Genomic DNA, 15,531 nt, shown 5'->3' with positions numbered 1-15,531 from the left:
CTCCATGCAGTGATTTCCATGATGGGATCATAGCTGTTTTTAAAGATTACGGGTATCCAGTATTGATTTTGGTCTGTGCTCCTTCCACAGAGATGTATCTAGAATCTCATGATATTTTGATGACATATGATTTGATGATGTACTGTAGATGATGGAATATTCCAAGTATGTACAATTCGTAACATGATCCTGAAATTGCCCCACAATCTCCAGAAGCTGTTTCTCCAAATAGCTGAACATCTCCCCATCCTTACATTTTAGAGACTCTGCCTCTCTAAGGTGCTCTTCGTATACCCAATTATGTTAATGACATGTTGTCAGTTAACCTAATTATATTCTGCATTTTCCGACAGCTGTTGATTCTACCTACGCGTTTAAGAAAAGTTTGACCAGGATAACAAAAGACTGGAAAACTTGTATAATGCCTAAAAGACACCTTCCGGAACATCTCACAGCTAATAAGGTTAATTGAAAACAGGTCAGTAATATAACTGGCTATTAAAAGAGCATATTGGACAGGCTTTCAGAAGTTAATATAGAAAAGTGTTCACCACTCTTTGAAAGACTGTGTGGGAAAAGCATTCAACAGTTTAAGAATAATGTTTGACAATGGAAAAATTATGAAGAATTTAAGGATTCCATCATTTATGATTAACAAAACCCTTGATGAGAGTCAGAGAATGCAGTAACGTCCCTGTACTTGAGGTGCAAAGGCTGAAAATCTGTGAAGTGTCACTGCATTAAAAACACATGTGATGCTGTGGTGAAAACCACTGCATGGACTCGAAATCTTCAGATATCCTTTGTCAGTGAACACGGTTCATCGTTGCATCCATAAATGCTAGTTGAAACTCTAGGGAACAAAAAAAGCATATATAAACAGTATCAAGAAATGCCAATCCCTCAGTTAAGAATTTTCCATTAAAGTGGAAGGCCGCATTGTAATAAAACAATCAAATTTTGAAATTCGTTTCGGAAATCATTGACACAACACCCTCTGGCCTGAAGAGGGGAAGTTCTACACTGAAAAAAAGTGACTTTTTGGTGAAGTAAACTCTATTAGAGTAACTGTCATCATTTCTACCTTTTATTTTTAAGATTCAGTAAGAACTAGAGCTTCTTAAGTAAAATTAAACATTTTATTAACGTAATACATGAATTATGGGGGAAGAGTAAGTTTTACTTAGGTTTCCTCATACAATTTAAATGTTTAATAGTTGTATGTACATAAACCTAGAAATACTACATAAACTTTACTCTGAAAGTGTATCGTTAAAATCTACTAAGTTACTTCATAACAGCAAATACTACACATATATAAAATTGACTTAAAATTTTGAGTAAAACGATGTTCCTGCCTATGAAAAAAAAGTAGACTTTATTTCATTTGTTTAAATTAATATAACTTAAAACTTAGATGTAATTAAGTAAATGTTCCTTAATATCTTCAAAACTGTTATGTTTTATGGTAAGTAACATTTACTTGATACTGGCAAGTGAGTGTTACTTGATATTGCAGCATTAAATATTACTTAAACCATTTGAGTGCAAATACTTACAAAGGGTTTTTTAAGTAAATCTTATGAGTTATTTTTTTCAGTGTATCTGCTTTGTTATCAGCATGCTTTTCAAACGCCAGCATCTGGAATGGTACAGAACATATGTATTAGTGCACACAGCAATCATTTATCACCCCTAATGCTAAAGTATACATGTGTACATAGGAGTAATGTATTCTGTTTTTGTTTTTGAAAAGGGCTTGATTATTTCAGCATAACAATGTCAAGCCACACTCTACACATATAACAACAAAAAGGCTTGACCAGGTGAATTCCATAATGAGCAACAACAGGAAAAACAGAACTACATCAACAGGTGTTCTCAGTCCCCAAAATGCAGAATATTCTTTGGTGATACAAATCAGTAGTAAACATGTCTGTCCCAACAATGACGTTTCTCTGTCTTACCACTTGATATGTTGTTATTTCAGTGTTTTTAAATAAATCAAGGACTTAAAAGATTAAAAAGACTTAAAAAAAATCTTATTTTTGCACATACACATGGCCTCGCCTCTTTTAGGAATAGCGTTGTAGTAAAATCCCACAGTTCCGTTAAAGAATTAATTAGTTCTTGTCTCCAAGTGGGGCTGTTGTAGACTGATAGTTTTGCTGTCATGTACCATGTAAGCCAGTATGAGCTGGCTTCTGTAAGATGCAAATCATTTTGTCAAAACATTTTTTTACTTCTTATTGGATGGCTTCTTACAAGTGTTTCAGCTTGTGCTTTTGCTACAAGCTCACTTGCAAGTTCTCCAGGTTACTTGCAGGCCAACATGGTGCGTCCCACATAGTGTGTCGCTGTGGTCTGAGCAGCAGCAGCAGGTGCTCCTGACTCTGTTGATGGTGATTAGGACCAAGCAGATTATCAGCCTTAAGCTTGGCAGGTGGTTTCTTCTCCTGCCTGCTGCTGCCTGCCTGCCTGCCTGTCCACTAATAACCTCATTACAGAGATGGGATCAGCACACTTGCTCGCACACACCAGCACACTCACCTGCAGATACCCCCACTCTCTGTCACAAAGCAACATCAGCTGACTCCGTTGACAGCCCTTTTCATAATACTATAGTGGGACAAGAGTGTGGTCAGGAAGGGGATTTGTTAACATGTAATCTTTGAGTTCTGTTGTGATTCAATAAATCCACACTGGGATTTGACCACCAACTTGTTGACCTGCTCTCCACTGCTCCATGCCTCTAACTCTCTTACTAACTTCCCACCTTGTAATTCTGACTTTCAATCATCATTCTCAAATTCATTCTATTATTCTTAGTTCTTGAAGGGCCATTTCAGAGTAAAGTTTAACAGCATCCTGGTTATGGACTGCACGTGTACACATCCTATTCCACTCTCAATAACCCAGATACAATTTCTTTCCTTGTTCTTAAAGTGTTGGAGTCATGCACTTAGAATGAAGGATACTGTGGCATGTAAATGACTTATCAAAGTATCTGAACATTCTTTGATGGTACAGGTCATAGTGGCTGAGATAGTACGAAAATAGACCCAGCTGTACACATATAACCAGAAACCTGGATACTTAATGAACATGCTGACAGGGATGTTTTATTTATATTTTCTATCAGAGAGTATGATAAGATATGATCTGAGCTGCAGCATTTGCTGACATGGTGAACAGGACTGTGTGTACTTTACCTGCATAAAGAGACTGGCTTTGATTTGAAATTAAGACAGACCTTTACTTTCAAGTCATCTTGTTTTCTGATCTGCTTCTGATTCAAACTCAATTTTACATGTTCTGATTATGATATGACACTTAATTTATTGGTGAACACGGGTCATGTAATTTTCTTATTTAATAAAAGTAGTACTTTTTGTTTAATAATATATTGGAATCCTATGAGGAAAGTCAAACTGGCTTTTACATTTTAGCTGCCGGAGGTTTTATGAATTGTATCCGGACACTTGAATGTTTTACCTGACTTCCTTTGTCTCGTGTAGGGAAAAACAAGGAGGGAGCCACTGTGGAAATGCAGCCTCTCAATGAGGATGAAGAAGCAGAGAAAAAGAAAAAAAACCTACCAAAGAAGGATAAATCTGTTCTCCAGGGGAAGCTGACCAAGCTGGCTGTGCAGATCGGCAAAGCAGGTACAGATTAAGAATTTAACAACTGATGATTATAGCATGAAAGGGAATTTCATGCTGGATGAAGACCAAAAATCATCTGAAATGTCGACATCTGTATTGAGTCTTACAGTACGTTGCCATATTCTATCTCTTCATGGAGTATTACTGCTTGCTCTATGATCTCTGCAGACTGCGTTGGCCTTGGTCTTTGGTGGCAATTATGTGTATCTACTATCAATTGAAAGATTTTATCACTCGTGTCAGACTATTAATAAATCGAACAAACCAAAACATCTGAGTATTAAGGAGAGTTTTTCAGCACCTTACCTAACTACTGTGGGTATTAAAAGGGATACATTCATTGATGAGATTATAAAAGACTTTTTTTTCTTCTAACTGATCTCATATAAGACACCTCCCCATGTAAGCCAGCAGCCATGATTATTCAGTTTGCCACAGGTCAGGCTATGTTTTCCACTATATACATATGATGGTTTGAGCTGGACTTTGTATTGCAATCTTATTATTATTATTATTATTGATCAATTATATTACATAGCCAAGTACAACTCATTCACAATACGTCTATTCACTTCTAGCCCACAGTTATGATAACAGTTTTAACCTTGTCCATTGTAATTGACAGCAAATATACAATGTAAGCCCTTTTCACTCTTCCCTGCTGTTCGCTACATCTTTTGCCCTCAGAATCCCTTTTACAGCTGAACAAAACTCCTTCGCTTTCCGTCTCCCTCTGTCTTCAGGTCTGTTCATGTCAACTCTCACCGTCATCATCCTCATCGTTCGCTTCCTAATCGATACTTTCTGGATTCAGGGGGTTCCCTGGACCCCGGAGTGTATGCCCATCTACGTGCAGTTCTTGGTCAAGTTCTTCATCATTGGTGTGACGGTACTGGTGGTGGCTGTGCCTGAAGGTCTCCCTCTGGCCGTCACCATCTCCTTAGCATATTCAGTCAAGGTTTGTTCCTATAAAGCATTTTGTATTAAGTATAACCCAAACTGTTATCTCATGACTCTGTGGATGTACTTGTTTTACTGGCACAGTACTTTAGCTGACACCTGTTGGTTACCCCCTCCTCGAGGCAGTGTTTGAACAATTGAACATAGTTCAATTTGATCAATTTAGAATAAAATACTCAGACTCAGGTGACACTTGTCTCTGATTTTGTTAGAAAATGATGAAGGACAACAACCTGGTTCGCCACCTTGACGCCTGTGAAACGATGGGCAACGCCACAGCCATTTGCTCTGATAAGACGGGCACACTGACTATGAACCGCATGACGGTGGTGCAGGCCTACATTGCTGGACGACACTACAAAAAGGTGCCAGAGCCAGACCTCATCCCCACAAAGATCCTGGACCTGCTCATCCTTGGCATAGGGGTCAATTGCGCCTACACCACCAAGATTATGGTGAGTTTTAAAAATAGCTCTTCATTCAGGAAGCTCTAGTGCGTTAAGTATTTAGCAGTTTGTTTTGGAGCACTGCCACAACAGCTCAGGGCTCATCTGATCACTGTCAGACCAGAACACAACGCAAACAAACAGGTTCAGTTGTTTGAAATAGCTTAAAAAGCAGAAACCAGCATTTATCATCAGCTTCCTTTTTGTCAGTTCACTGCTGAGTCCCTAGAAATAATTTAGTGTGAATTCAGTCAGTATAATGTTGTCTCCAACTTTTTTATTTCATTGCACAGTTGTAGCATCAAGCAGAGACATAGATGTCCACAGAATGAAAACTGTAGAGTGTCTTCATGAATAATTTACATCCTTAGACGTGGCATCGTGATGTTACATTGCCATGATGACCTAAATGCTTCTCTACAAGCAAACTGCCGAGCAGTTGTGCAACAGTACACTGCTTGTACAGTGAGATAAGTGGGACCAAAGCAGTTGTGCTCAGACTGAATACAACAGTTTAAGGCCTGAACATGATTGTTAGTCTCTTACTCTGTGTTTTGTATAATTGTGAGGGCCAGTGTTGAGAGCTTTTTCTTACAATGCCAATTCTTACTGATGTTTAAACATGTATTGTGTTTTAATAGTTATCAGTGCTACATTCATGTGTTGACTAATCAACATATGTGCACCCAATTTCCATAGAGTTAGGGCATAGATTAATGTTTTCCTTGTGCTGTGTTTAGGGAATGAGATGTCCTGTGCCATAAAGCCCCAAAGTTTAAAATATCATTAAGGCCAGATTTTAAAACTCTCCAATTGATCACAACAATTATTTTATACAACAACTTCCTAAACTTAAATTTGATAATGCTCCAATGACTGTTTTAATATTTTTCTTTTTTAATTATCGTGAATTCTAATAAAGTTTTCAACCCCCAGAAACACTTCCCTTCTTTTACAAAAGGGACATGTAAACAGTGTCAGGAGAAAACCTTTAAGGGCTATGCCACTCACTTTGATGTTTTACAACCTTAAATCCAACTAAACTAAAATATTATTCCCACAGCCTCCAGAGAGAGAGGGCGGGCTGCGTCGCCAAGTGGGAAACAAGACAGAATGTGCCTTACTGGGACTCAGCCTCGACCTGCACAGAGACTACCAGGCCACCCGCAATGAAATCCCAGAGGAGAAACTGTTCAAGGTGTACACCTTCAACTCTGTAAGGAAGTCCATGAGCACTGTGCTAAAGAACCATGATGGCAGCTACCAAATGTTCAGCAAAGGGGCCTCTGAGATCCTGCTCAAGAAGTAGGTTCACTGCTTCTGCTCTACACGCCTCTGTTACACAGTCAGATGATCTTCACATGACTCTTTCATACCATTCCAGGTGCTGTAAGATCTTGACAGCCAGCGGTGAAGCTAAAATCTTCAAATCTAAGGATCGAGAAGACTTGGTAAAGAAGGTAGTTGAGCAAATGGCGTCTGAGGGGCTGAGGACCATCTGCCTTGCCTACAGGGACTTCCCTGCTAGTGAAGGAGAGCCTGACTGGGACAGCGAGAATGACATCCTCAGTGGACTCACATGCATTGCCATCGTCGGCATTGAGGATCCTGTACGACCTGAGGTATGCCCTTCTGCTGAGTTCTGTCATATTTTTTCTTTTAGCGCTCCACAAACCTTAGCATGCCTCCCTGTGTTTTTTGTTCGTTGTTCCCATCAGGTACCAGAAGCCATCAGAAAGTGCCAGCAGGCTGGGATCACTGTCCGCATGGTGACAGGAGACAACATCAACACTGCTCGGGCCATCGCCACCAAATGTGGAATCATGCAACCTGGAGAAGACTTTTTGTGTATAGAGGGAAAAGAGTTCAACCAACGGATCCACAATGAGCAAGGAGAGGTCAGGCAAACAGAGACAAAAAGGGCTTAAAGTCGATAAATGTGAAAGCAAAACTCTACTCGTACCTTTACATCACTCTTCCCTGTGAGTTGCTGCACATAAAATGTAATTCTATTGTCTATTCATTTGTCTCTTCAGATTGAGCAAGAGCGTATCGATAAGATTTGGCCCAAGCTTAGAGTTCTCGCTCGATCATCTCCGACAGACAAACACACTTTGGTCAAAGGTTAGTCTTAAGGACGTCAGAAAGTATCTTTTGGGAAGCAGACAGTTTAACAAGCCAATGAAATGAGTTTGTGTGTTGCCTAGTTTATTTAAGCAGGGCAATTTAAACACATGGCTGTGTCATTTTGCATTTGTATTTTTCATCATATATAATGATGAAACGTTATATAAAATAAGTAGAAGGCGGATGTTTTCAGCTGTCATTGCTTACGTGGTTCCTGAGTGTTTCTCCACTGTGGGTCTATCGATTGTGTTTGCAGGTATTATTGACAGCACAGTACTGGAGCAGAGGCAGGTTGTCGCGGTAACTGGAGACGGAACGAATGACGGTCCCGCCCTCAAGAAAGCAGACGTTGGCTTTGCCATGGTAACCGTTGTTGTTGATGTCATCAGATGCACTTAGTGGCATTACTGTAGAGACTACATTATTGTAGAGACTACATTACTGTAGAGAACAACGTCAGGTTTGTGAAAGCTCGGCCACATGCTGTGATCTACAGGGCATTGCTGGAACGGATGTAGCAAAGGAGGCGTCTGATATCATCCTGACAGATGACAATTTTTCCAGCATCGTCAAGGCTGTTATGTGGGGCAGAAACGTCTATGACAGCATCTCAAAGTTCCTGCAGTTTCAACTCACGGTCAACGTGGTTGCTGTGACTGTGGCCTTCACCGGAGCCTGCATTACCCAGGTCAGATCCACCGAAGAATTTTAACAATTTACACCAGAACTGGTGACTGTTTGAGAGAAGACTTGATTTATTGCGAAGCTCATTTAGATTCCAGTACATGACATGGAGAATCAGGTTTTTCTGTTTGTTTAGACAAATGGCTGTTACTTGTTCAAAAACTCAAAAGTCCTCTTAGGCCAATTTCTGAGTTATGTATAGGTGTTTCCTCTCATACTAAGTCGGTCTGTGTTGCTTGTGCATTACACTCCTTCTATAAAAGGAAAATAGCTACTTCCCTGAAAGCAAGAACAGGAAGATCACCTGTGCTGGCAGAACGATAAGAAAATAATGTCATATGTGTGTGTTTAGGTCTACTCTTAATGATGAATGATGTTCAATGATGTGTTGAAAATAGCATTCAGTATCTTTTGAAAACAGGCAACAACCTAAAGAAGTGGTGTAACATTTATCACATCCAACTGCTGTTTTTTCAGTTGGTGCATTTGTAAACCGTCAATGCTGGCTTCAAGCTTTCATGAACACCTTCTTTGTGGAGGATTAACACAGTTTCATCATGAGAAAATTTGGCGTAATTTTCGTGTTAGTGAAATTAGATCGGCTCATTTTATGATCATTATTTTGCCTGTTTGTGAACTGAGGATAGTAGTGGTTGTTGTTGTCTGGTTCATGTCTTCATGATGTGCTGTACATTTGCAATAGATGACAGATCTGGACTGGAGGCAGGCCAGTCAATACACACAGTCCATGACTATGAAGCCACTCTTTAACTCATGCACAACTAAGTCTAGGATTGTCCTGCTGAAAAAAATGGACCTCTGTAGAAAAGTCATGGTGATGATAGCTTACCTTTCTCAAAAATTTCAATACATACCTCTGTATCAATAGTACCTTCACGTATATATATAAGTTGCCCATGCCATGGACACTCATGTACTCCCATAGCCTCGCAGAGGCTGGCGTTTGCACCGTTTGCTGATTACAGCCCTGATGGTCTTTCTCATTACTGTCATATCTTAGAAACAAAACATGGACTAATCTGACTCTTAAACACGTTTCCCCTGTCTTTCCGTCCATCTGAGATGAGCTTCTGTCCTGACAACTTGGTGGGCATTCTGCTCAGAGTTAATAAATAGTTTTCTCCTTGTGTTCTACAGTTTCAGGTTACAGTTCTGGACAATGGTTTTTGAAGATACTCCCAAGCTTATGGTGCTATATTGATCAAAGTGACACAATAATTTTTCACACAATACTGATTGAGGGCTCACTCAGATACCCCCAGATTCCTTAAATCTTTTCACAATGTAGTGCACTATCAATGATGAAAAACCTCAGTTCATTGCAATTTTTTATTGAGATTTATTTTCAATTCTATTCCATTCAATTACATTTTTTTCAATTGATCAATGATAAGCCATGACCCATCTTTGCTTGGAAAGTCCTTGATGGATTCTCCTTTTATACCCAGTCCTAGCACCTTTACTTGTTAACAATGATTAACAAAATTAATAGAATCAACAACAGAATTTTCCAGAATGGTTTCATTTGCATATTCTGTAAACCTTTCTCTCTGTCTTTGCATCTATCCTAGCTTTTTTTGAGTGTGTTACTGGCATCAACTTCTATATTTGTTTAAAATTTCTAAATACAATGGAATTGGTCAGGGAAGCCACTGGAATTTTTTTCTCCTTTGTATTAGTGTCTGTAAAATAAAGGTTCAAAGTAACTAACATATTACAGATTTAAGTTTTTGCTGTAGTTTTAAAATTTCTGTTACATATTAAAATGAACAGATTTAAAAATTCTTGAGGGCATTTTGGAAAATTTCAGTTTTTGTGAGAGAAAATGCAGTTTCAGTTTTGTCTGAGCAACAAAATAAATCTTCAAAGGATGAATTCATTTCTTTTATTGAGAGCCTTTCACTACAATAAAAGCAGGTGAGATGCCAAGTCAGATGCTAGACTGTTTTTTTTCGAACAATTTGATGGTTCTGCATCCTCCTTAAGTGTGATTTTTTTTTTAGTCAAATTTTTTAGGTGGCAGTTAACTGTTTTGTGGCGATAAAGTTAAGCTGTAGCTTACTGGAGATTCATTAAACCCTAAACTTGAACATTTCTAAACTAAATATATTTAAATGAATGGTTTTTATTGTGGCCACAGCCAGATTTGTAAATGATATTTTTAAAATACGTTTGTCCTGACATTCACTAACTATTGATTTGTGTCTGTGCTTCCAGGACTCTCCTCTGAAAGCTGTGCAGATGTTATGGGTCAACCTCATCATGGATACCTTCGCTTCACTGGCTCTAGCTACTGAGCCACCAACTGAAGCGCTGTTGCTCAGGAACCCGTACGGACGCAAGAAGCCACTCATCTCCCGCACCATGATGAAGAACATTCTGGGACATGCAATCTATCAACTGACCATAATCTTCACCCTTCTCTTTGTTGGTCAGTGAAAGAACCACAGCTTCTACACAAAACAGACTCTTTGTGTGTTTGAGTTCAGAGTTTTTAAATTGATATCGCCTAATATATTTTAAATAAAGCTATTAAAGCCGATGTTGTTACCTGCTATTCTGTTCATCTTTGTCTCTCCCTCTCTCAGGTGAGAAGATGTTTGATATCGACTGTGGCAGGGATGCCCCTCTCCACGCCCCGCCCTCTGAGCACTACACCATCGTGTTTAACACATTTGTGCTCATGCAGATCTTCAACGAGCTCAATGCTCGCAAGATCCACGGGGAGAGGAATGTCTTTGAGGGTGTTCATAACAACCCCATCTTCTGCTCCATCATCCTGGGAACCTTTGTTGTGCAGGTAACCCATCAGTGTCAAAGAAGTTGTTACATCAGGTAAGGCTGGCAACATTATACAATGTAAGAATCTTTTTTTTAATGTTGCTTTGCCCTCCTGTAGTTAGTAATCGTGCAGTTTGGCGGTAAACCGTTCAGCTGTGTGCGCCTGACCATTGAGCAGTGGCTGTGGTGTGTCTTCCTGGGTCTTGGCAGTCTTCTGTGGGGACAGGTGGGATCATGTTTTGCTACATCCACTTTATATTGATTGTTACTATTAGACAGATAAATGAGCTGGAGTAAATGTCTACCTTAGCATCTGAAATTCAAACAAATCCAAATATATCATAATAATGAAAAAAACTAAATAATGAATAAGTGATATGAGGGAGCATGAACTGCTTCTCTTTGCAGCAGCTCATCATCAGCATTAGACAACGGTCATATTTTCAGGTCAAAGTGGCACTGTTGTCCCTGACTAGCGTGTAATGTTTGGTTTCTTTCAGCTTGTGTCCAGCGTCCCTACCAGCTGGCTCAAGTTCCTAAAAACTGCGGGTCATGGTACGCAGCAGGAGGAGATCCCTGAGGAGGAGCTGGAGGAGATGAAGGACATGGATGAGATCGACCATGCTGAGATGGAGCTAAGGAGGGGCCAGGTGCTGTGGTGCCGCGGCCTCAACCGCATCCAGACACAGGTACGGTTCGGTGTCACCTGGGTGTCATTTCTATAACCCTAAGCCTGACCAAGTCCTATTGTAAATATGATCATATCTGCAGTTCCCAGCATTTTGACTACAATGAATCCACAGTTTTGGTCATTATTGTCATGTAATATTGTGTCACTTCCTTAAACATAGCACTACTTTTCAACAGCTATGATAAGGGCCTAAGTCTTTGATTCAGGTTGTACATTTTCTATAGACTGCTTTTAATCTGCCTCAGACTGTTGACAGACGTCAGGCTGAAGTTTTGTTCCATACACGTCACTGATAAAATCAACTATCATTACAGCAGACTTCACCAAATTATAGAAAAACTTCTATAATGTCTGAAGATTCTCCCTCGTTGAAAAATCCCCAGTTCCACATTTCCACATCTAACTCCTTTAAATTGTATTTTAGACTGGTATCGAGAACAGCTGTGATGTCATAAAGACATGCAAGGGTGCACCTTCAATTAGGATTTTTAAACAAGCTCACAGAAAATTTCCTTGAGCAGAGTAATTAGAAAACAGTTATTCTGTATCAAATATACAAAAGAGGTGTTAATGTTTGAAACCAATTTTGAGTAGAGGGGGACTGAGGGGATGACAGTGGTAGAAAAATAATAATAATCATTTTTCTTAAACATCATTTGACATATCCTGAGTTGACAGTCTCTTTTTTGTTTCTCAGATCCGTGTGGTGAATGCCTTCCGAGACAGCGTTTCTCCTTATGAAGGTCTAGAGACACCCGAGTCTCGCAGCTCCATCCACAACTTCGTGAACCATCCCGAATTCCGCATTGAAGACTCAGAACCTCAGATCCCCCTGATCGATGAAAACGAGGGTGAGGATGATCCCCCCACCAAAAGAAACTCCATCCCCCCACCACTGACAGGACTGTCCAACATGCCTCCCATCCCACCCTCACCCAACCAGAACAACAACGCTATGGACCGTATCATCCCACTTCATAAAGATGGCTCAAGGTCCGGTCTGGTTCCACCCAACTCAGCTGGCCTGCCACCCTGTCCAGGGAGCCCCCTGCACAGTCTGGAGACCTCACTCTGAGGGCCCATCCCCAAACCACTTCCTGTTACCGCACTGTGGTTGTTACAGCGATGGCATTGGTTCTTATGGGAGATGAGAAATGAAAAAACATTTAAAAAACAAACTCTTGTGATTGGTTCTCGTCAGGAGTTCACCTTCTGGTTCGTAGGATCCAGGAAGCAGAAATGTTTCCAGATGTGTTTGTGGTTTTGTTCAGAGCAACAGTAGCTCACACAGACTGATGTTTTCTTATTTGATAGACATGGACTCTTCAGTTGTTGTTTAGGAGAAGTGTGTTTGTGAGGTGATACATTTATATCCAGTTTCCCATGTGTAAATATTCTTGTTGATGTAGGTAGAGCTCATTTTAATTTGCGGGATTTCAGTTTGCCATCAGACGAGCTGACCTAATCTGCTGGTGACAAGTTCAGGTTCAATTTTGTGTTTTAACTTCAAGGATCTGTGACTGAGATGTTTAGTGTCAACCATCTTTAAAAAGAAGGGAGTTTTATTCTTACAGATATGTGTATCTGTAGACAGAAAGGTCTAATGTTGGATTCTGTTTTAGTATTTTTTTTTTATGTTTTAGGTCATCATTGTTTCAACAGATGTACAACGAATGTTATTAAAAGTTTTAAAAAAGAAATCTTCCAGAGCAGGATGTTTGTGACTTTAGATACGTTTTCCTCCAGAAGGTAAGCAATTAAGGGTCCACCTCACCAGGCACCCCAGTGTATGCAATGGGTACTGCATCTTTCATACAGACAACACCAGGGCAGAGAAGACACAGATTTAACGTACATAAGTAAAAGTTCTCACAAAAACACTAGCCTCTGAACAGACCCTGTTACAAAAGAAATATACTGGCTCCACGACTGCTGCTCTTCTCCAGGAAACAGGTATGAAATCCTTTACACTGTAACAACTGGGGACCTGACTAAAAATATAATAATACATTTACGTGTGTGTGTGTATATATATATATATATATATATATATATATATATACACACATGTATGCATGTCACCTCACAGCAAGAGGGTTCCCGGTACAACTCCCGGCTGGGGCCTTCCTGTGTGGAATTTACATGTTCTCTCCTGGTATTCCGGTTTCCTCCCACTGTCCAAAAACATGCACGTTAGGTTAATTGGTGTCTCTAAATTGTCCCTAGGAGTGAGTGTGATGGTTGTTTGTCTCGTTTGTCTCTGTGTGGCTGTTAGGCGGGAGCAGGCTGAATCCAGAAGCAAACAAGAGACAGTAAGGTTGATGTCAGAAAATGGATTTTGTTTACTGAGGAGAGAGTTGGGATGCCAGTAAGTGAGGAAAGAATCCAGGATACGGGTCGGCGGGGAAGGAGGCTCCGTGTCCGGGTGTGTGATCCATGGGGAGTTGTCCAGGGGATTTCCGTGCAGGGGCTCGTGTGATGAGGCTCGAAGGTGGGCTGCTGGCTGGTTCGGTGGAAGGCTGGGCGGAACACTAATAACCGGCTGTGCACTAGAGCAGTCATACGTTTTACAGGGGAGAGCGGTGGTGTAACTGGTGCCAGAAACCCACAAAGAAAAATTTCTATACCCGGGTATAGAAAATGGATGGATGGATGAATATAATGGCCGCTTGCCAGTTAAAAACACCATTGAAAACTGGAATCCCTCCATCACATATATCATTCTTTATATCTGTACTTCTCTGTAGTTCCATTTCTCTGTGTTTTGTTTAAGTTTTTAGAAGCTAACATGAAGAACTGTTGCTTATATTAGCAATATTTCACGAATGTTTGTTTTGTAACGGTTAGTTACGGATGCTGTACCATTATATTCAATGGCAACTGGGAACCCAGTCTCATCAAACTTCCAAGTGATGAGAAAAGAACACCAATTAGAAGTTAGATTCCCTTGTTGGGATATAAAACACCAAACAAACATAGAGCATTTATGTCTAATGCTAAGTTGAATATATAACAAATGATGAGATTTGATGTTAATTGCAAAGCAAAAAGCTAAAGGAAAACAGTCTCTACTCCCAAATTTCAAGCTACAGCCACTGCAGCATAACCTGAAGTGGAAGTTTGTTGGAGATAAAGAGGAGAAGGCTGGATAACTGTTTTAAGTAACACAGTAAGTTTCCCCTGTAAATCTGAAAGGCTCACCATAACGGAACAATCTTATACAGACTGAAAGCTGTGATATTGTACAAATAAACTGGTAACTTCAAAACTAAATCTCATTTCACAGTTAGAAACACAAGTTTTAAAATAAGGTCATACAGTCAAAAAAGAAAAGTTAAAACATTTTGTATAAACAATCATTCAGAGCTTTAAGCTTGTAATATTCATTTGCAGCATTTAGATTCAGCATTTTTTTAAATATTCAAGAAACTCAGCGGATAAAACAAGACAAAAAGTGTTGAACTCAAATAATACCAGTTCATCAGTAACGCTGCACTGTTTATGGGACAATTATGATGATATCAAAATAAAAAGTTCACCTCTGGGGTAAATATTACTATGATGAGAATAAAGTTTAGATTTGCAGAAGTGTAAAGTGGTCAAGAGGCAATTTTGCATGTCTAGTTTTCTTATCATTAGGTTGTTCGTCTCGTGTGTCTCTGTGTGGCCCTGTGATGGACTGGTAACCCGTCTCTTACCCAAGGGCAGCTGGGATAGGCGCAAGCTCCCCCGCAACTGGATTAAGTGTGTGTAGAAAATGAATGGATGGATGGATGCATAGTTTTGTTATTGATTATAAAACACTAAAAAAAATCAAAGGCAATGTCTAAATAAAAATGGAAGAGAAGAGAATTTCTGTAATTTCACCAGAAATTTTATACATTTATAGTATTGAATAAAAAGCCACAAATTTACATTTTTAGATCGTGATTGAGATTTCACAAGAACAATTTGTTTTCATTTTGTAATAAATGCTTTGGCGTTTATTTGATCAATGCACTTTCTATCACTTTTCAGGTGACAGTGAATACTGAATCCATTGATAAGCAAAGAGGACTGCCGTATAACAAACAACAGTGCCCCACTGTGGCAAAAAAGTTGAACTGCCCACTGTGGGAAACACACACCGTCATCAAGGCTTAAAGGGATAGTTCGC

The 15,531-nt window shown here is 39.7% G+C and overlaps 1 protein-coding gene across 1 annotated transcript in view; it reads left to right on the top strand.

Moving 5' to 3' along the window:
• The window catches only part of LOC142384358 (plasma membrane calcium-transporting ATPase 1-like), a 30,735-nt gene extending 17,696 nt beyond the window's left edge, over window positions 1-13,039 (top strand). The window contains exons 8-21 of the mRNA XM_075470541.1: window positions 3,519-3,665; window positions 4,409-4,623; window positions 4,838-5,080; window positions 6,135-6,376; window positions 6,456-6,693; window positions 6,790-6,969; window positions 7,108-7,195; window positions 7,455-7,561; window positions 7,695-7,886; window positions 10,121-10,334; window positions 10,492-10,703; window positions 10,803-10,910; window positions 11,185-11,373; window positions 12,073-13,039. Of these exons, the coding sequence (XP_075326656.1) occupies window positions 3,519-3,665; window positions 4,409-4,623; window positions 4,838-5,080; window positions 6,135-6,376; window positions 6,456-6,693; window positions 6,790-6,969; window positions 7,108-7,195; window positions 7,455-7,561; window positions 7,695-7,886; window positions 10,121-10,334; window positions 10,492-10,703; window positions 10,803-10,910; window positions 11,185-11,373; window positions 12,073-12,450 (2,753 nt within the window). The 3' untranslated portion in view covers window positions 12,451-13,039. The remainder of the gene's footprint in view (window positions 1-3,518; window positions 3,666-4,408; window positions 4,624-4,837; window positions 5,081-6,134; window positions 6,377-6,455; window positions 6,694-6,789; window positions 6,970-7,107; window positions 7,196-7,454; window positions 7,562-7,694; window positions 7,887-10,120; window positions 10,335-10,491; window positions 10,704-10,802; window positions 10,911-11,184; window positions 11,374-12,072) is intronic.
• Window positions 13,040-15,531: the final 2,492 nt, after the last annotated feature.

Source organism: Odontesthes bonariensis, chromosome 7, assembly GCF_027942865.1.
Source record: "Odontesthes bonariensis isolate fOdoBon6 chromosome 7, fOdoBon6.hap1, whole genome shotgun sequence".
Classification (NCBI taxonomy): domain Eukaryota; kingdom Metazoa; phylum Chordata; class Actinopteri; order Atheriniformes; family Atherinopsidae; genus Odontesthes; species Odontesthes bonariensis.
This window is presented reverse-complemented; position numbering and strand designations above follow the sequence as displayed.